Genomic DNA, 22,353 nt, shown 5'->3' on the forward strand with positions numbered 1-22,353 from the left:
CTTTGAGAAGGAAGCACAGTTCATGGGAGCTTCTTAAACATCTTTTTAAAAAAGATTTTATTTAGAGAGTAAGGGGAGGGGCAGAGGGAGAATCTCAAGCAGACTCCCTGCTGAGTGGGGCTCGGATCCCAGGACCCTGAGATCGTGACCTGAGGGAAAATCAAGGGTCAGCTGTTAACTGCTGAGCCCCCAGGGCCCCAAACAGCACTTGTTTTTAGCACCCAAAGACAGTATTTTGCTGAGATTTCTTGGTCACCTGTTCCTCCTCCTACTTGTATTTCAACCTCTGCTCCTTTTGTCCCTGTCCTGCTCAATTTTGGTCTCCTTCTCACCAGTTTCTCTTCTCTGGGAGACCCCATCCCAGAAGCCTTGGCCAACTCTGCAGATCAGTTCCAACAGCTCATGTGGCCTGGGCCAGCCAGTTCCTTCAGACCCTCCTTGCACTCACCCACCGCGGGAATCAGATTTCCTAGCTCCAACCGGGTTTCTCTAACGTTCTGTTCCCGGGTCCAGTCGATGCCCTATGGCCTCCCGCTGCTTTTCCATCTTGTGGACTGTGGTTGTCGGTGGCTCGTCTTCACCCACGTATATTCTGCGATTTACGGAGAGTGTCACCCAGATTTGTGGTAGTGCTGGTCCCAGGTTTTTGACTTTGTTATCCAGTTGCTGTTACATGGGGATTCAGAGACGCGAACTATGGCCTTGTTGCCGTCTTCCCCTCCTCCTGTACTGTTTTTGGAGGTTTTCGGCAGTTCCATTTTCAGACTCAGCTTGAGCCCCTGGCTTGCAGGAAGCTGCATGTCTCCACTTACCAAGCCCATCTAAACGTCTGCTTCCTGTTGGCTTCTACCACTGCAGAACTGATCATTTCTTTGCTAAACCGCTTATCACTTAACCATCTGCTTCCTTGCCTGCTGTCTCTTCCTCTGTTAACCTTTATGGGTTTATACGGTTTTATTCCTTTTCTGTCATTTAAGTGGCATTTAAGTGGGCGAAGAGATAAACATTTGTAGACAATGTTTGAGTCACATTCTTAATTTGTTCTAGAACAGGAAACATTCATAGAGAGCTCGAATTTGCTTATGTTCTTTGGGTCTTTTTCAGATTGGCTTTTAATTCTTTTACAACTTTTATGCTGTTTCTTATAACTTAGGTTTTTTGTTCCATTCTGATTCTTTATCCAAGAGTCCTCTATTGTCTTATTTAAAAATTAAAATTCTCCGGATCCCTTTACTTTATCCTCTGTATCTCAGGTCACGCCTTTGTGTCCTGCCAGATCCATCCTTCCTTACCTCCCACTTTCCCCCAATATTTACTTGCACGGCCGGTTCTCTTTCCAGGTACCCACCTATGTCTTTGCAGAGTGTACAGATCACAGACCCTGATGCTTTAGGATCCTACATCAACACGTAAGATTCTAGTTAAGGGATTTTCAGTCCACACTTTAAAAAAGACATAGTAGAAAAACAAGGCTATTTTGAAGTTTAAGAATATTAACAATATAAGTAGTTCCTTTCACAGGATATTGAAAGCAGTTTTCCTTCACTGTCAATCCATAACCCACGCAAACCTTCAGGGGTAACAGAGCACTGTCCCAGGTTGGCAATGATCTTTAACCCTTCCAGCTACCCCTCCCATGCCAGCAACTTTATTTTCAGTTCAACGCTGAAAGAGACAGGAAAGGCAGGGGGTAAAATTTAAACCTTGAGAAATACAGTGATACCCTCCAGGATAAAAATGATTACAGAATTGTGGGCTTTTCATTTACCATCCTTACATGTGACAACATGACAGAAATCTTTAGAGGAGATTTTTATAAATTCCAGAGGACTTGCCCAGAACATCAAAACTTCCAAAAACCATCAAAAATAAAATGATTTCTCTACTTAGCTTCTTACGAAAATATAAAAAGCTAAACAAAAGAAATAATTACATAGTTAATATATAAAATGTACTCTATTTAAAAAATGGCGTATGTCTACGAATTAATCTTTCAGTCTGGTAATCGCTGATTCCCAAACAGCACTTCAAATTGATATTCTCTTGCAGGCAACAGCCTCCCAGCTGCCTGCATTTATTGGAATATTGCTCTCTGAACACGCAGGCATTCAGATTTGTTAAATATATCCTCTTCTGCTTCTGGAGTTAGCTGGATGTTATCTTTGACTGGCGACAGGGGATCTGGCTTCTTACAAGAAGGAAGCTTTTCAGAATCTCTGCAAAATATAATAAAAGGAATTGGTGTTTTTAGGGTACTAATTACTAGAGAATAATCTACCTAGACTGAAGAAAGGAATATGGAGAGCATAAGACCTTTCAGTTTGTCTTAATTTAATATGTGACGCATTCAGGGTCTCCTCTGAGTATCGCTATAAAATTTGAGTTTTGCTTCTTAGTTCCCCTTCCTGCTCCCTGAATCACCTTTCAAGGTAGGTGCAAGGCCACTACTAAATGTGTTCTGGCTAGGCAGAATGATTCCAGTAAAGAAACTTAAGTTCCTTTCTCCTTCGCACCCTTCTCAAGTCTGGCTAAGCATGAACGTTAAGTGAAACACAGGGAAGGTTTAAGCCCTATCTTTTACTCCTCCCTCTTCCAACTTATTTTTTGCCTTGAAAGGAGCTTAAGTCTATAAAAATTCATCCTGTTATGAAGAGAACATAGGTAATTCTATCTCCAGTCAACAAAAATCCAAGTAAGTCTTATTTTCTAAAAGGCATTTAGGAATACAATTTCTCTTCAGTAGCAGCTCTCAAAGTGTGGCCCACAGGCCGCTAAAAACTCCCAAGACCCCCTTTCAGGGAGTTTACAAGATTAAAACTATTTCATAATAACATTTAGGCTTTATCTGCCTTTTCCACTGTGCCGACATGTGTACTGATGATCCGAAAGCAAAACTGAATCAAAGCGACTGGCACTCGGCATGAATCAGGACACCAGCCCCAAACCACACGAGAAATACTGGCAGCAGCTGTGTTCCCCAGTTCCAGGTACGTGCAGTCCCACTAAGAACGAGCAGGGTGATGGGTAGTGTGGGGGCACGTGTTGTGATGAGCGCTGGGTGTTACCCGTAACTAATGAAGCTCTGAACGCTACATCAAACAGTGGCTAACCGAACATACAAAGAAAAAAAGTTCTTGATGAAGTAGTAAAAATCATTAATTTTAATTAAACCTCAACCTTCTTGACTTCTTAGTACTGTATGACAAAATGGGAAACACAACATGAGGCACTCAAAAAAAAACCCCCACAACAAAAAACCGTGGTTATTCAAAGTTAGGTATCCGGCAAAGGGCTTTGTTCTCTAAAATGAACAAAGAGGGCACCTGTGTGGCTCAGTAGGTGGAGTCTGCCTTTGGCTCAGGTCATGATCTCAGGGTTCTGAGATCGAGCCTTGCATCAGGCTCCCTGCCCAGCAGGCAGTCTGCTTCTCCCTCTGCCCCTTCTGCCATGCACATGCTCTTGCTCTCTCTCTCTCAAATAAATAAATAAATAAATAAATAAATAAATAAATAAATAAATAAATAATTGTGCCCAGCACTTATCTACAAAGTGTTTCTGCTCATACCATCTCATCTGATTGTGGCAACATTTCTATTAGGTAAGGTTTAATCCCACCACCCATGTAACCTTCCTTTCCTCTATTCTTAGCATATTTATTTGCTCTATGGAGAAGAACGGGAGAATAAATTATAAGTTGTAGCTACTCTGAGACTAATTTTACAATTTAACAGAAGGAAGTGCTGTGTGGCTCAAGGAAGGCAGATATACAGAGGGTCAGCTCTTTTAAAACAGTGTCTGCCCCATACATTAGAAATCTGGCACGATCATCATATATGCTCAGTGATTTTCCCCATTTCAGAAGTGATGATTCAGGGAGAAAAATTGCTTTAAATCAAGAAATATGATACAGCATTATCTTCCCACCTTCACATCTAAAACAACTTTATTCTCATTACAATCCTGAGACCCTCAAAAGGAAGGCAGGCAAGACACTTAGGCCAGAAAAGGTCACTTAACTATAGAACCCAAAGACAGATCAAGGACTGAGGATTTTTAGTTTGCCATCTTTTCACTAAATGAAGGCATAGACAATGAAGTTAAATATACTTAAAAAGAGTCAGCTAAAGAGAATATACGAAAATAATTCTCTTAGGGTAAGAGAAATCATAATCGACTCCTATGAAAACAGAAAGAATTGGGAAAAATTGAAAGAAATTACAAAAAAACAATAATTTATCCTTAGAACAAGTAACAAGGAAACTCACTTTTTAAATCCAAAATTTTTCCAGAGCTCATTGATTTTTATCTGTAATCCTGGCCTGTTCTCTGCATTATGATGATTTCTCTTCTGGATGCTCGATGGCTTCTTGCTGAGCCCACTGACTCGGGCAGGAACCAGAGGCTTGATCTTGGTTGTAGAAAGACTGTCCATAGAACTAGATTTATACAGCCCAGGAACCTGAAGAGTAAATGCCCCTTTTAATACTGTTCTGTTCAAGGAAGGACCTTTAGTTAATTTCGAATTACTCTCTCCACATTAAAATAGAAAAATAACCAATAAGCAATATATAAATTTTTTTTTCACTTAATATTGTTGATTCTACTTAATAATGTATCTTGGAAAATTCTCCTTTTCACACGTAGAAGTGAATTTTTTTTGAGTAGGTTGTTCAAACAGATGTCTATCGACATCGTGCTTCCTCTACCCCAGGGTTGATTTTTATCCTGTGGGAAATACGGAGCCCTCAACGTTTTGTTGTTGTTCTTTAGGATAGTAAGAGTGAGGCATATACAACAAGGCTTTCAAATTGATGAAATTGCCAGGCGAGGGATAAAGAACAGGAATAGCCACACGTGAAAGATGCCATCTTGTCTGAGGGTATTGGTGAGGGGGAAAAGGAGTGAGCGAGAAATAATACAGAGACAGAAGCATTAGAATTCGGATAGGTACAGACGTGTTTTTCTTTACCTCCCGCAGAAGAAGGATTGAGCTGGCAGTCATAGAGAAAAAGGACCTTAAGATTCTGAAACTAAATGACAAAGAGAATAATATAATCTTAGGTAGCAGATGAAAATAAAAAATGTTCTGAGAAGAACTGGTTTGAGGTATTATAACAACAACAACAAAGGTGAATTTCATTTTAGATATTAAAGATGGATATTAGGGAGCATGACGGAAGGTCCATCTGGGGAGTTTTCACCAAAACAGAAGTGACAGTTAAAACCCTGACAAAAACTTCTGAGAGCAAGAATAATAATAATGGTAATAATAATGAAATGACAGTTTAAGGTCTAGACATAACTTCTTTTGGGAAAGTACGTTCTACATATCCAGTCCTGTCACTGCAAGTAATTCTGGTATCTTTCCCGACTTCTTACTATGATTATACAAACATACACAGTGCGCATGAGCACACGAGTACTGTGAATACTTAAGCAAAAACACTGCACCATACATACTGCTTCCTGTTCTGCCTCTTTACTTAGAAAAAACATGGATACCTTTCCAAGGCAGTGTAGGTCTGAAAAGGCCTTTATACTCAAAGATTTAAAAAAGAGTCTTATATTTACATATTCTACACCTAAATCTTTAATATATTTAGGATTTATATTTTTGTAGCATCAGGTGGGGACCTCTTTCAAATTTTAAAAAAGTTCTTATGCTATTAGAAAAATAATCTGTTCACTATGGAAAAGTAGGAGAAAACAAAGAAAAAAATTCACCTGTATTCCCACCACCCAAGAGCTAAAACCAATTATGTATTTACTAATTCGTTCCCTTATTTTTAGATATTTAGGCTGTTCGCAATTTTCCACTACTGTAACCAATGCAGGATTAAGTATTCATGTACTTAAACTCTCATTATTTCCTTAGACTCGAGTTCTAGAATGCACTGACTGGGTTGAATTATTTAAACCTGTTCAAACTGCTCTTCTGAAATGGCAGAGCAATTTATACACAATTAATTTGAGAATATTTTCTCACTCTACACTCATAAAAATGAGTACAATTAAAATTAAGAATATTTTGTGACAATCTGAGAGGTAAGAAATTATATTTCATTATTTTAATTTGCATTAATTGATTAGTTATGAGGGCCACACACGCTTTTATATATTCATCAACCATTTGTACTTGGTCTTTTGTACTGTTTATATCCCTTGTGAATTTTTGAGTTAGAAATGAGCATTTTCATATTAACGGGCAAGAACATTTAATATAACACATAAAATATGCTTTAACTTGTGAGCTTTCACTATGCAGTCAATGGAAATATTTATATATTTTTTGATTAAAAAAAAACAACAAAAACCTGGCTTTTTGGATATACAGTTTCTAAAAGGTCTTTTGGCAACATATATCAAAGCTTTAAATCATATGGACCAGTAATACCAGTCCATGGAATTCATCCCTATGAAACCATCAAAAATGGTATGCAAATCCTCAGCCACAAGATCTTGGATGCAGTAGTGTCAGCTACAGTAGAACATGTTAGGGTAAATGACAAACGTACGGGAATTTGCTAAATTCATACAATGGCATGTTGCCCAGTCATTAGAAGTAATCTGCGGAAGCACATGGGAAAAAGATCTTTATCCTGCAAGAGAAGATAAGGGTTTCACAACTTCACCACCTACAATCAGGCATAAACATGGCCCTAACAGGATTGAAAGTAGACGTTACTCCTGTAAATAAAAATGCAGGCATTTTAGTTTTTAATTTTGTTGATATTTCTCAGTTTCTGGTAATAAACAGACACTGCTTCTGAGTTAGAAAAAATTAAGTATTTGTTTTACCTTGTTTCCTAGAAGTGTGTCTTTTTTCAAAAGCTGAGATAAACGTAGCTTGGATTCCGGATTACCTTGATTATCGAGTGACTTCATACTGCAGTCAGATTCCTAGATTCCCCCAGATTAAAAAAAAAATTAGATTTTGACTGTGGATTCTTTATGACAACAAACCCATATTCAACAAAACGTGAAACAAGTAAAACAAGAGAATCAGTATAAATAAAAATGCAATTTCTCAGAAAAATATAAAACATTAAGTACATGAGGGGTGCCTGGGTGGCTCAGTGGGTTAAGCCTCTGCCTTCAGCTCAGGTCATGATCTCAGGATCCTGGAATCGAGCCCCAAGTCGGGCTCTCTGCTCAGCGGGGAGCCTGCTTCCCCCTCTCTCTCTGCCTGCTTGTGATCTCCCTCTCTCTCTCTGCCAAATAAACAAATAAATAATCTTTTAAAAAACCAAAACATGAAGTAGATGAAAATAAAACGAATCTAAGTGGAAATGGTGTTTGCCAGCTTACCTCAAGTTTCCTGTAGCTAAAGCAAGATGCTTTTAGCTTTTTAGGAAATTGTATAAAATAAACGCTCTGTTTAAATTTGAAAGCTTTCCTAACCCTTTCAGGAGCCTCTCCAAATGCTGACTCAAGGAAGACAAATCTCCTACTGTAATGTTATTGGTTTACCCAATCCTGGTTGATAGTTTTTATAAATTACTAGTAACAAAAAGTTGAGCCAGTGTGGTCACATCTTTTAATTGTGTAACGTGTTCAACATTAAAGAAAAAAAAAGGGGGGGATCTGCTTTGAAGAAGCAGAGTAATACTGTGCCAAATGTAGTTACTTTTCCCAGTGACCTTGAGATCTCACCTCTGGCTATCCCATCATGTAGAGCTTTTCTACAGATAGAATAATCTGGCTTCCCACAAAAGTCACATAAAAAAGGACAATGAAGGAAGATTCAGAAGACTTTACATTCTATATTCAAGAGAATTAAAAAAAAATTATCTTGGGATTCTTTGCAGTATTATACACTTAAAAATAATTCCAAAATGAAAAATACTTCATTAACTGGCTTGTAACCTTAGGAAACTCATTCCTTGCTCATACCTAACAGTTGTGGTGACTCTGGGATAAATCATTTCTTTTTCTTCCTTTTTATAGATTTTTTTTTTTTGACAGACAGATCACAAGTAGGCAGAGAGGCAGGCAAAGAGAGAGGGAGAAGCAGGCTCCCCGCTGAGCAGAGAGCCCGATGTGATCATGAGATCATGGACCCAGAGATCATGACCTGAGCCGAAGGCAGAGGCTTTAACCACTGAGCCACCCAGGCGCCCCTCTTTCTTCTTTTTAAGCGTAGTCTACATGTCAGTTTAGGGTGTTAAATTTCTTAAAATAAAGGTCATGAGTAAGGTCCTAAGATTAATTCACCTCAAATAGGGTCAATGGACTCAATACACACCGAATCTATGGTTGTTGCTTTTCATAGTCAACTACCAACGGAAGGCTCCACTAGAGAAATATTTTCTTCAGAGCCGTCCAGTAAAAACTATTGTTAAAAATGAAGCCCAATAGTATTGTGGCTTTCTGAAAGATTTTCTGACTCAGAGAAAGATTTATAATTTTATGTTACCCGTTAATGTTATCCTAACAGTTTACTACATCTAGTGGCGAGAGAGAAAAAGTGGTTATCCAGAAGTCAGAAACGTGGAAGCCCAGCCCGTAGCCCGTGAGCTGGGAAGGTTTCTCGGCAAAACACGGTGAAAAGCTTACGAAGTGAAGAAGACGGGAGAAAAGGAGTAAGAACAAACGGAGAGAGCTCAGCAGAGCTGAGAATATTCTCGTAAACAGCTGGGGATGTGTTTAGGAAAGACGTTCAAGACACAGCCGCTGTGGGGGCACGCATGGGTGTGAAGCACAAAATGAAAACGATGGTCTTAAAATGGGGGCTTATACGAAAAAGAAACAGGGGCTTCCGGACCAGTACGGCCGAACTGAAGCTGAAGCGAGGGAAAGGAGAAAGAAAAGCCCACGTCTCAAAAGCCAGCCCGACTCCTCCAAACTCAAACATCCCATGCAATAGATTTTGGATTCCATAGTATTAACTGATTTCTGCTTTCCCCAAGTGGAAACAATTGGTTTTAAGTTAGCTTTTTTTCTTCAGTTTGAGTCCAATACAACTCGCGTCTCCTTTGGGAACTTGAATAAAATATTCTCCTTTGGATAAACACAAGCTATCCTGATTTATTAGATACTCGCCCCGTTCGGGATTCTCCAAACCCTGTCAAGTAGCACCGTGGCTGTGACCGTTCTTAGAACTTGGTGATCGGAGCCGGTGAGGAACGAAGGAAGTATGGTACACCGCTAAGTCTAAGGGGACTCAGATGAAAAGGAAACTATCATTTTAAGACAGAACATCACTGGGACTTATGAGTAGTACTTACTTCAAGTTTTGATTTAGGTCAGACTAAAGGATGTATTTTTTTTTTAGTATTTTATTTATTTATTTGACAGACAGAGATCACAAGTAGGCAGGGAGGCAGAGAGAGAGAGGAGGAAGCAGGCTCCCCGTGGAGCAGAGAGCCCAATGCGGGGCTCGATCCCAGGACCCTGAGATCATGACCTGAGCTGAAGGCAGAGGCTTTAACCCACTGAGCCACCCAGGCGCCCCTAAAAGATATTTTTTAAATAAGAAAAAAACGTGCAAGAATAAGAGTAAATGAAAACACATCTCTAATACTCAAGCTACAGATGAACCCCAGCACATTAAGAAGGCCATTTCCTTATAAGGTTTCAAATGTTATCTGAATGTGAGAGTATATTAAGGAATTAAATACCAGATTTATTATAGTGTGTCCTTCTGCTTACGTCTTAACTGCACACAGCTTGAGATAACCTATCGATGGAGCACACAGTGACTCCAGAAATACAGGGTGAGAGTAAACGTGCAAGAGTTTAAAATATGAACATCCAGAGAAGGCCTTAAGATGAACAGAATGTGAACTTTCTACCAGCAAGATCTAGAATAAAAAATTCAGACAGCCAATTATTTCTAAAATAGGCAACACTTCCCCAATGATCTGATTAACACCCTACTTTCTCTTACACACGGATTTGAAAACGAACGCTTTATAACGTGACTTACCTCTGAATCCGAATCCTTACTAGAAGGCTGAGAAAGTTTTGACGCATTTACACCACGTGGTGAGAATTCTGCGCTTTCCCGAGACTGCGGAGAGCACCCCGCGGGCCGTAAGGGAAGGGCTTCATCACCTGACCCATCGCACTGTAACTGCGACCCAGGGGACACTTCCCTCTGGCCAGGCGGAGCGGTGGGGGGATCGGTCCTCCTCCGGAACCGCTGCAGCGCTGCGCTTGGAGAGGGGCTTGGAGTTCGTGAAAAGTCCCCAAGACTTCCAGACCAACTGAAACAATTTCTGAGTGTCCCCAGAGTGGGTGGTGAAATGGTCCTGGTGAACCTGCTGGTCTCAGGAGACTGAGACTCCCTGTCAGTCGTCCCAGCTCCGCTGTCTGCCGTCGGACCACCTGAGCTAAGGGCTCCGTCCGACCCAGCCAGGGCCCGGCCATCTACACGCTCTGACTCACTTCCTGCCGCCTCCTCTGGGACGGCGCTTTCCTCCAGGCACTCGCTGCTTGCTTCCACGGATACACAGTCGACAGAATCCGGAGAACTGCAAAAAAACCTACCAGAAAAAACAACAGAAAGAACCTATAAATATTTTAGAGCTTTCTCACAAAGGTGATTAAGATTCAGAAAATGAAAACTGGCCTAGATTCTTTAAGAAAAATCAAATAAACATAATTTGGGACGCCTGGGTGGCTCAGTTGGTTAAGCAGCTGCCTTCAGCTCGGGTCATGATCCCAGCGTCCTGGGATCAAGTCCCACATCGGGCTCCTTGCTCAGTGGGGAGCCTGCTTCTCCCTCTGCCTCTGCCTAACACTCTGTCTGCCTGTGCTCGATCTCTCTCTCTGACAAATAAATAAAATCTTTAAAAAAAAAAAAAGAAAAATCTCATAAACATAATTTCATAAATAAAGACAAAACAGATCTTGAAAGCTTAAATTTCGGTTATATGAACATTCACACATTTAGGAATTTATTTACACAATGAATTTGTAGATAGGATTTCCTAAAAGCAGTCATCTCTACATATGTGTACTTGGAACTTGCATATTTCTTCTATACCTAATTGTCACATAGGTCTTTCCCCTCGAACCTTTATTTAATAAACTCCCAGACAGACTAGCAGCTCCCCGAGGACAGGTACCATCCACAGCATCTACACTAGTGGCTAACACGTGGCTGACAGTCAAATATTTGAATAGTTACAGAAATATGCAACGGAGGGGAACAATTTACAACTACTGTCTCTTACTTTGTAAAACAAAATGAAAGAAATTAGCTACTTATTCTTTTTTTTTTAAAGATTTTATTTATTTGTCAGAGAGAGAGAGCAAGAGTGAGCACAGGCAGATAGAATGGCAGGCAGAGACAGAGGGAGAAGCAGGCTCCCTGCTGAACAAGGAGCCCGATGTGGGACTCGATCCCAGGACGCTGGGATCATGACCTGAGCCGAAGGCAGCCGCTTAACCAACTGAGCCACCCAGGCGTCCCTACTTATTCTTTATCTTAGCTTATTTCCTAGTAGCAAATCATCTGGGAACTTGTAGTAGTACGTACTCTACCAGCTTTTAAAATAAATACTCTATAAATTTACACTAGTGTAAATACAGAGTTATGACTTTCACATCTATCATACAATTCTGTATTAATAAGAGGTATTCCTTAGTGTGACAGCTTTAAAAAATCACTTATAAACATTCCAATGTAAAAGAAAGAACAATATCATTATGGAGAAGATGTACTTGGAGAATTCTGAGGTTAAAAAGGAAATTCTCAGGGGTGCCTGTGTGGCTCAGTCAGTTAAGCGACTGCCTTCGGCTCAGGTCATGATCCCAAGGTTCTGGGATTGAGACTTGCATCGGCTCCTTGCTCAGAAGGGAGCCCATTTCTCCCTCTGCCTGCTGCTCCCCTTTTGTGCTCAGCACCCCCTCTCTTTCTGACAAAATCTTAAAAAAAAAAAAGGAAATTCCCAGAGTATATGATCAGATAAATATAAAACCTAAAGAGAATTTACCTCCTTATAAGCATTAGTTCAAATCCAAAATGATAAACAATATTTACTACATGCTGGAGAGAAAAAAATCCTCTCCATCCTTTATCAAATCCCCAGCCGAGGTGTGGGTACAAGCCAGGAAGGAAGCGGGCCATGGCTAGTCACGTTAAGCACAAAACAGAAGCTTCCAGGTCTGAGCACATAATTCATTTTTAAGTAAATCAGAAGCTCTGTGATATCCAAACAGTCTTCCAGATAGGATTTCATGGGTAAGAGAAGTTATAGTGACAGTGTCCAATGTTATAAAATTACTCAGCTAGAAATTTAAAAATTAAAACCCAGAACCTCTCCCACATCATGGCTACTTCTTCCCAATTAGCCTACAGTGTTGCTTAATGGATATTTCTATTTCTAGGTCTCAAAAGATAAAACGGCATGGTCCTAGGATAAGTATCTATTTCCTAAAGAAGAGTTAAAGCAGAATTCCAAAAATGCAGATGGGATGGAGACAACCTTTGGCATATTTAATAGCTCCTATTGCATTACATTAATGTGGCAGGTAATATTAAATGTAAATCACATTACAGAGTGGGTGATGATAAATTCTCGCATATATATATTAGGGACGGGGCACTGTGTCAGGTGCTTGATATAGTTCTGCTGGTCTCCAGAAGAGCCTCCAGTATCTGATCGTTCATATTTTATAAAGAAGCTCAGGGTAATTCACACCCCTCAACTAATTCAGTGACACAGTGAGAATTCACATCCAGGCCAATAAGACTGTTTGCTCCTTTTGACCCAACTCGCTGAGGAAGACTAGGAAACTCTGTCGCCGGTACTAACTGTACTAACTATACCCCCCAGGAAAGTGGTTTAATCTCGCAGAGCCTCAAGGTCATAACCCAAAATAGAGAAAATAATAGTGACCCTGAATATCTTATAATTTTGCCATGAGGAATAAGAAAGTATATTAAACAACTTCATAAATTAGCTAAAAAACTAATTTAATCATATCTAATCATATCTAGTTACTAGATGTTGCTATACCACCAGGTCAGAAACTTCTACATCAGGGGGCGCCTGGATGGCTCAGTCATTAAGCAGCTGCCTTTGGCTTGGGTCATGATCCCAGGATCCTGAGATCGAGGCCGGCATTGGGCTCCCTGCTCAGCAGGAAGCCTGTTTCTCCCTCCCACCCCCCCTACTAGTGTTCCCTCTCTTGCTGTCTCTGTCAATTAAATAAATAAAAATCTTTGGGGCACCTGGGTGGCTCAGTCGTTGGGCATCTGCCTTCGGCTCAGGTCATGATCTCAGAATCCTGGGATCGAGCCCCACATCAGGCTCCCTGCTCGGCAGGAGGCCTGCTTTCCCTCTCCTAGTACCCCCTGCTTGTGTACCCTCTGTCACTGTCTTTCTGTCAAATAAATAAAATCTTTAAAATAAATAAATAAAAATCTTAAAAAATAAATAAACATTCTATATCAAAGACTTACAATTATTATATCACAGGAAACTGATGGAGAAAAAAAATGCATTTCTCCAAGGATCTCTTCACAATTTATCAGTGACACATCTACCTAAACTATAGAGAGTGGACGCAAGCCGCTTTGCATGGATATCCCAGAGTAAGCTTGTGTGGTGACCAGGCCAGTCATGTGGACATAAGCAAACATGGCCCTCATCAGCTGTCCTCAGAGAAGAGCTGGACATCGAGGGACAGAAAAGGGAAATTTTATTTTCATCCACGTGGAAAAATGAAACGCAAGTTCCAGGGATTTCTGCAAGTGAGGAGAGCCAGCTTTCCAGAATGCAGTAACTGGCCTGTTTCAAGCCGCCTTCTCCATCACTGCAGCCTCCTTTCTCAAGATTCCGCTGGTAATAAGCACCTTCAACGAGAGGGACTAGAAAAGGACTAGAAAAGGCCGAATCAGAATGATCATTTAACCAGGATGGGAGTGTTTCCTTGCAAAGGCCTGATGGGAGCCGGGTCTGAAACGCCACCTACAGTGAGGTTCAGCGATGACCGACGGTTGATTCCTTCGCAACCCTCTCCCACGGTCACAGTTAGACTGGCCGCAGCCTGGCGGAAGAACACATCCGTTCTCGGTCTTTCAGAGGAGTTCAGGGGCTGATCAGCTTTCTCTAATGGCCACTAGGTCAGGCCCAAGTAACTTCTGACACTGCAACTTCCTGCTGCTCGGTGTGGTTCCCATCCCCGCCACAGAGGAAGAGCTATTCCCTGTGTGTTTACCAGCCGTCAGGTACTGTTTTAGGCACATTTATGTAGAGTCAAAATGTAATCCTTTCGATGGCCCTGAGGTTGTCCTAACTGTTGGACCCATTTTTCAAGCACCCGGAAATTAACCTGCCTTTGTCAAACATCTCAAATCCAGGTGGTCCAACCCCAGGGTCCCAACTCCTGAGCCCTGCATTACACCGACTCTGAAATCTCATTGCCACTCACAGGGACTACAGAACAGCCGAACTGATCTTCCTGCTCCCCTTTAGGCCTTGTAGAAGCCATCCTTCACGGCACACTTGGAACGGTCTATCACAGACAGGAATCGAATCAGACCCCTCCCCGGATTAAAACCCTCCAAACAGCTCCTCTCACCTCTAAAAAGCCTAGAAGTTCTTTGGCCTGGCTTACAGACCTTCCACGAACTGGCCACCCATTTCGGCTCCGTCAGCGTCCTTTGGCAGACTTCCATTCTGGCCAGAGCAGAAACAGGAGCGGCCCCCACGCTCCATGCCTCTGCCCACGGGAAGGTAGAGGCTCCGATCTTTGTAATGGCACCTGACACCTGTCCCTTCCTGCTGACCTTTCCAACCACACTATCGGCTTCTCAACAAATACTCTCACTTTGTAAGCCAATGCCCAGTATAGTATTAGGTTCTCAATTAACATGAGAACTTCAGTGTCTGTATTTGAGTGTATCTGTAGAACTATGCTGGGGGCGCCCGGACGGCTCGATCCGTGGAGCCTCTTGACTCTTGGTTGTCAGCTCAGGTCATGAACTCAGGCTCCCTGCTCAGTGGGGTTCTGCCTGGGAGTCTCACTTTCCCCTCCCTCTGCCCTTCCCCCCAACTCGCATTTTCTCCCTCTCTCTCTAAAATAAATAAAGCTTAGGGGCGCCTGGGTGGCTCAGTGGGTTAAGCCGCTGCCTTCGGCTCAGGTCATGATCTCAGGGTCCTGGGATCGAGTCCCGCATTGGGCTCTCTGCTCAGCAGGGAGCCTGCTTCCCCCTCTCTCTCTGCTTGCCTCTCTGTCTACTTGTGATCTCTGTCTGTCAAATCAATAAATAAAAATCTTAAAAAATAAATAAATAAAAAATAAAATAAATAAAGCTTAAAAAAAAAAAAACCAAAAAACTACTCTGGCAAATTGTTTTTTAGCTTAAAAAAAAAACCCAGTAGAAACAAAAAGGCAAAGGACCCTCGAAAACCACAGTTTTTCTCATGCGAACTAGAAGTTACAATTCTTATTATCTTACAATTCTTATTATCTCTTAGTATGAAGAGATGTTCAAGAGACCAGAGGTGCATTTCAGTCCGGACTCGGACGACACGTGACACAACCAGGACAAGGCCGAAGCCGGGCTCCACACACACAACCCAGATTTGGCATTTCTGTAAGACAACAGGAATCAGGACCAATGGAGTAGGTGACACAACAGACACACAACACCACGTAGATGAACTGCACCTGCTTCTGGTCCCCGGGACCACAACGGCTCCACTGTCTTCATTTTTCCTCCGTAAAAATGCCGCAAATTTATTTCTTGTTGCAGGTGCTGCGCTCCCGTTTTTTCTAACGGTACTTCCATTCGTCAGGTCGGGCGGGAGCATTTCTGAAGGGTTCAAGGATTTAGGATCTTCATCATTATTTCTCTTGGTCTTCTTCGTCAAGGAAAGGGAATACTGACTCAATAGGTCGTCTTCTGACAGCTCTTCTAAATAAAAACAAAATGGTCTGTAAATCCTTGTTCCGTGGGGAGACGCAGCCTTGACGTTCTAGTCCACACCTCACGGTCCCAAGGACGGAGTCTTACTAACGATGTAGCCCAAAGGAGATACGAGAATGAGTCAAAAAGAACAAAACAAATCCCTTGGCTGTGTTTTACAATTTCACAGATTAGTTAACACTTAATGTCAATTCTTTGTATGATTTAATGTGAAATTACTGAAACCAAAATTTCAGGATACAATCGATTCTGTAAGTCTATACACTTCTGATACTAAAGGCTTCATTTTGATTAAAAAAAATTTAAGGCAATTTATATGTCGATGTATGATTTCCTGTTCGAATTTTCAAAAGCTCCAACACAACCAGCAGCCACTTGCAGACACAACCGCTACATTACGGCCTTGGAAGTGTACGTGGCTGTCACGTGGTGAAGTAATCTGTGCTCTAGTTCGGACCCTCATTACCTTGCTTGAAATCAGTCCCCCTACAACTAATTTTCAGCCTGAACAGCTCCCCTTCACGTGGGCGTGAGTGCTCACTGCCCTTGGAGATCAGTAAAATGGCTGGGGTACCAAATACTACAGACAAGAAGAAGATCCCTTAAATTTAAAAATACAGATTTTTAAGAAGATAAAAATTTGATTTTGTTTATAAAAGTCTTAATTTGTTTATTATGCAGAGAATTGTGAGCCCTTAGGGAAGAACAAACATAAACATTGCAGGATCCTTGGCCAGGTTTCTCCAAGAAGCAGCCCACCAAGCTAACCGCATTTTCCTTCTGTGATAAGGCTGTTAGACTAGTATTTGGGGGAATTCCATGGGTTTAGATGTGGAGCAGCACACTTCGGTGTCTCTCATATTATCCTAGTGGACAAGGTGGAGCAAAGTAACAGGATATTAGTTTCGTGGAACTGCAGCAAATTGAAGTGCCCAGAAAGACCACAGGCGACTAGCACTGCGAACGGCCTGGAATCGAGCCTAAGTGTGCTCAATGTCCGTACCTTAAACATGACATAAGCAAACACGTTTTATTCATAACTCTGAGGAACCAGAAGTCATACTTCTCTCATTTCCAGGGGATACAGATAATGCCCATCTATTAGTAGACAACACAAAGATTTTTTCAAGAAGGGTAGAACAATTATAACGAACTGAATACATTAGTAGAGATGATTTAATCTACATTTAAGTTTAAAAATATAACTGTACCTGCCTTAACAACAACTAGTGGATTTTGATCATAAACTCAGTAAATGCCAGCAAAATAACAGGACTGTTAACAAAAGTTATCTTAGTTTGCAATAATACAAGCATAGTCCCGGGTGCAGGCTGAAATAGTGACCCAATTCTAAATATTTACTGTGCTCTATGGGAAGAAGACTGCATTTCAACAACCACTCACTGTAACAGTCAAACAATTACGAAAACCTGTATTGTACCCAAGCCACAACCAGGGTAGGTAAGCAACTTTTAGCTTGGAAAAGAAATTCAGGACAGTCACATGGCGTCTCTAAATCCACAAAGGGCTGTCAAATAAAAGAGGGAAAAAGCTTACTGCTTTATTTTGTGTTTGTGTGTGAGCTCAGGGCACAAAAGCCATTGATAGGTGACAGTTATAACAAAGCAGACTGTGACATAGAGGACTGAGAGATAAGGAGCTCTCTACGTAAAATGAACAGCTTATCCTAGTGGGAACAGAAGGGATGAAACAAATGTGCCACTGTACTTGCTGCACCAGGCGCTTTGGTGTGTTACTGCACACAGCGTATACGAACATTTGTGAATAAGGCAGTACAGTTCCCATTGCGGAAGAGAAACAAAGATCCAGAGATATCACCAGGGAAAGATTTACGCTCATAAGGAATCAATACATTTTGACAAAACATGAATAATCTATGCCTAAATTTGAAAAATGAAAGCATGAACTAGAAGATTTACAAAGGGTTTGTTTTGTTTTGTTGTTAGACTTTCATTCATTCACGTCTGAAGGAAAGATGAGAGAAGGAACCAGATTACATAGTCTTTTTACTTCTTCTTCTTCCTTTTTTTTTTTTTTTTTTAAGATTTTGTCTATTTGACAGAGAGAGACACAGCGGGAGAGGGAACAAAAGCAAGGCAAGTGGGAGGGAGAAGCAGGCTTCCCGCTGAGCGGAGAGCCCTACATGCGGCTCCAGCCCAGGACCGTGGGATCACAACCCGAGCTGAGGGCAGACGTCTAATGACTGAGCCACACAGACGGCCCTAGTCTTTCTACTTCTACACATCTTCTGTGAAAAAAATAAAACACCTTCCCCCAATACTTAGTATTCCACATGCAGAGCTTCTGTTCAACATTGTACTGGAGGTTCCAGAAGACGAGAAGAAATAAGAGGGGAGGAAATGAACAAATACAAAAAGAACGAGCAAATAAGTGGCATCTAGACTGGACAAGCAGAGGCACAACTCTCTCTATGTGCAGGTGACTTGATTGCAGAATCCTGTGGAGTCTGAGGAAAACACGATGAACTAACACGTGGATTTACAAGGCTGCCAAATAGGACATTAAAATACAAAAATCAATCCTACAGTTGACCTTTGAACAACAGGAGAGTTTAGGGCTGACCCCCTCCAGAGTCAGAAGTCTGTGTCTGTAACTTTTCGCTCTCTAAAAACTTAACAACTTGGGGCACCTGGGTGGTTCAGTGGATTAAAGCCTCTGCCCTCGGCTCAGGTCATGATCCCAGGGTCCTGGGATCGAGCCCCACATCGGGCTCTCTGCTCAGCAGGGAGCCTGCTTCCTCCTCTCTGCCTGCCTCTCTGCCTACTTGTGATCTCTGTCTGTCAAATAAATAAATAAAATCTTAAAAAAAAAAAGTGGATAAAAACTTAACGACTACTGGCCTACTGCCGACCACAAGACTTACTGACCACAGAGACAGCCAAGGAACACATATTCTGTATGTTATATGAGTCATACACCATATTCTTATAACAAAGTGATCTAGAGAAAAGAAATCATTAAGAAAATCATAAAGAGAAAATGTATTTACTGCCCCATATTTAGGAAAAAAATTTCATATATAAGAGGACCTACACAGTTCAAACCCTTGTCGTTCAAGAGTCAACTGGGTTTCTAGCAATGAGTAATTAGAAATCAAAATTTAAAATATCATTTGCAGTAGCAGCAAAAATCTGACACACAGGGATAAATTGGACATTACATGTGTGTAAGACACTAAAAACTGCACAGAACTGAACAAAATGAGAGAAGACAGAGATCAGCAAACTCAATCTTAGTAAGAAGCCAATTCTCCCCAAACTGATCTACAGATTCAACTAAATTCCAATCAACAACTCAAAAAACTTTATTTTTTTTTTCAATTGACAAGCTGATTCTAAAATTTGTATGGAATCATGAAAAACAGAGAGTAGCCAAAACAGCTTTGCAAAAAAAGAACAAACTCATACTTAGAGTACACGTAGACTTATTTTATTTAATTCCAAGATTTACTATAAAGCTACGATAATTAAGACCGTGCTCTGGCATAAAGACAGCAAGAGAGCCATGATACAGAATGACAGAGTCCAAAGCAGACTCACACATATATGTGGTCAAGGTCAACTGATTGTCACCAAACATGCCAAGGCTACTCAAAGGGGAGAGGACAATCCTTTAACAAATGGTGGAACAAGTGGATTGTCATATACAAAAAAAGTGAACCTTGGTCCTTACCTCACACCATATAAAAGAAATTAATCCAAAATGAATCAAAGGCCTAAATCTAAGAGCTAAAACTACAGAAGTTCTAGGAAAAAAAAAAAAACTTAGTGACCTTGGGTTTGGCAAAGATTTCTTAAATGTGAGCAACACTCACTAATATTTCAAAATATGTACAGCAAGCAGAAATACATACCATTTCTTGGTCTCTTCACAATGGATGACTTCCTTGGAAGATTTAACCCTTTAATACTGATCACTTGTTCAATGCCCACAGTACTTGGATTCTCCTTCAATCTTGTAGCATTTGAAACAACATCCAGCTCCAGTCTAGGGCAATAATTCCTATGCCAAATGCTATTAAAATTAGACGACTTTTGACATGCTTTGTCATTCCAACTCTGACTTCTTGACTGGGCAGGCTAAAATAGTAAAAACGGAAAGGATTACTTGAAGAAGGAAAATAGCCAAATCATTCCCCTATCAACATAAATCATAAGTAAATAATTTACTTTTTTGAGCAATTTCTGATGAAATATCTGTTCTCTAATGAGCAATTTCTGATGAAATATCTGTTCTCTAATAACATTTTCTACTTTTCCATTAAATGTGTCTTGTACTCCTGGGTCTGTTTCTTTTCTAATGAAGGCCAAGTGAATTGTTAGCTTATTTCTAAGAAATAAAAGGTGAATCTTCTGAAGATGAACAGTGCAAGAAGTGAAAATACACTTGGAGAAAAATAGCCAGAAAAAATACTTTTAAAATGTGAGTATTATTTCGAAACACAATAGCCACCAGTTTAATAGGAATCTGGAAATCAGCCTCAAAACAGGCACTCACCCTTTACAAAGCACCTGAAGGTCAAAGCCGTAAAATTTTTTATTTAAAGCAGGCAACCATCCCATCTCTAAAACCTCGCTGAATTTAAACCAAAGCAATCTAATTTATTTTTTAAAAGATTTATTTGAGAGAGAGAGTGCACACATGCGTGCTCATAGAGGGAGAGTGAAAGGGAGAAGCTGACTCCCTGCTGAGCAGAGAGCCTGATGTGGGGCTCGATCCAAGGACCCAGAGATCATGACCTAGGCAGAAGGCAGACTGACTAAGCCACTCAGGCGCTCCTAAAATGATCTAATTTAAAACTCTAGTTTCTATTTGATCCATATTTGGTGCCATCTTTAGTGGACAACATTAACAAACAGAAAGCTACTTGGGTCAACACTGAGTCTTGCATAAAACCTTCTCTGAGAATTAATTATTGCCAATAAGCACTGGTAAGCAATCATTCTTAATGCTAATATAAGTTATTTTCAATTACAACAAATTTTGGATGACAATGATCTATTAAGATGATAGCAATGATATTCTAATAGGGCAGAGAGGCAATGGGAAAAATTAGCAAAGGTATAAAAAATGTTGGTACTTAGGGCATGATTCCACTTGACAAAAATCCCACCTACACTTGGAATCTTTATCGAAGCCTCTCACTTAAAGAAAGGATTAAAAAAAAATTAAAACAAGGTGATATTATTCAGGATACACTCTGAGAATTAACAAGGAAGGTAATTTAGAATATTTGAGTGAATGGTTATAAAAAAGAGCTTAAGCATAATAGCTCATGGCATTAGATCCTACTGATGGTTTTACTGGAAAAAAGAAATAGTCAAGTAGAAAACCAGCCTGGGAAGACTAAATTTTAGATAAACAAAAAAAATTAGTTTGGTACAATAAATGGTTCCTACAAAAATTTCTCTGTAAAAGGATGGCCATCTTAGTGAGCCATAACATTCTCCTTAATATCTAGACATATTTAACACAACCAACTATTTTAGAGTTTCTGAGACAAAGGGGCTAGCTTAAGAATCATTCCTGATGAAATTATAATCATAGCAGTAAGTCAAATGTGTAAAGAAGATTGCAGAGTAAACACTTTCCAGTCCCCTTCCTTTGATTACCATCTCCCAAAAACAATAAGCAGACAAATTTCATCTGCAGTAAAATTAGGATATCTGTATGGTCCAAACCATGTGAAGACAGGGTACAGAGAGAATTTTTAAGAACTTAGCAGGAAATCAAGCCCAAGTGTCTGCAGAAAAGAATCCCAAAGGGGAGTCAATCTCTCCTACACAATCATGAGAAAAGTTCGGGGATTTAAGGCACCAGGTACCAGGGAAGCCCCACATGAGGGAGGGCTAAGACAAGGATTATTTGACTTCATGGCCCTTATCTTCCATCTGACCTACCCAGAAACAGCAGGCAGCTCAGAAGATGGGAAAATCCATTTGTCTAAAAAGACAGAGATCAAATAAAAGCACCCCCCAAACCCACATTCCCTAACCTCCTCTCAAAATGCAAACTGCCGTGTATACCCGTGCTAAGTAGAAACCGGAGGATCCCTTTATGGAAAAATGGAACTGTGCAGAGAAAACAAGATCAAGCCAGCTTGTTGGCAACCAGATGACCCAAGAGTAAAGCCCAAGATTATAAGCCCGGCTTGCCCACACAAATCTCCAGCAGCTCCGAGCGTCTCTCAAATAGGAAGAACCAGACAAGAAGCTTCGGATGTTGAAGTCTTCACCATGAAACAGAAAAGGCCAAAACAAGTTGAAAAAAGCCAATTCAAAGCAAACAGAGAATACAAAAGACAGAACATGTGCAAGAAATCGTAATTGATATTCTCAGAGAAATCCATGACATAGAATCTTTTTTTTAAAGCACAATTAAAGAAAGCACCCTTAGATAAGAAGATGATAGTAGAAAAAAATTCA

The 22,353-nt window shown here is 40.6% G+C and overlaps 1 protein-coding gene across 5 annotated transcripts in view; it reads right to left on the minus strand.

Moving 5' to 3' along the window:
• Nucleotides 1–1,911: 1,911 nt before the first annotated feature.
• Nucleotides 1,912–22,353, minus strand: part of EXO1 (exonuclease 1) — a 35,243-nt gene continuing 14,801 nt past the window's right edge. For 4 of the 5 annotated variants that reach the window (XM_032862927.1, XM_032862925.1, XM_032862926.1 and 1 more), the window contains 6 exons: nucleotides 19,782–20,007; nucleotides 15,628–15,874; nucleotides 9,929–10,487; nucleotides 6,799–6,900; nucleotides 4,266–4,459; nucleotides 1,912–2,216 (listed from right to left, as the gene is read on the minus strand). In XM_032862927.1, the coding sequence (XP_032718818.1) occupies nucleotides 2,075–2,216; nucleotides 4,266–4,459; nucleotides 6,799–6,900; nucleotides 9,929–10,487; nucleotides 15,628–15,874; nucleotides 19,782–20,007 (1,470 nt within the window). In that variant the 3' untranslated portion in view covers nucleotides 1,912–2,074. The remainder of the gene's footprint in view (nucleotides 2,217–4,265; nucleotides 4,460–6,798; nucleotides 6,901–9,928; nucleotides 10,488–15,627; nucleotides 15,875–19,781; nucleotides 20,008–22,353) is intronic. The other variant, XM_032862928.1, reaches the window with a different exon arrangement.

This window comes from Lontra canadensis, unplaced genomic scaffold (assembly GCF_010015895.1).
Source record: "Lontra canadensis isolate GAN:19392208 unplaced genomic scaffold, GSC_riverotter_1.0 scaffold24, whole genome shotgun sequence".
In the NCBI taxonomy this organism is placed as follows: Eukaryota; Metazoa; Chordata; class Mammalia; order Carnivora; family Mustelidae; genus Lontra; species Lontra canadensis.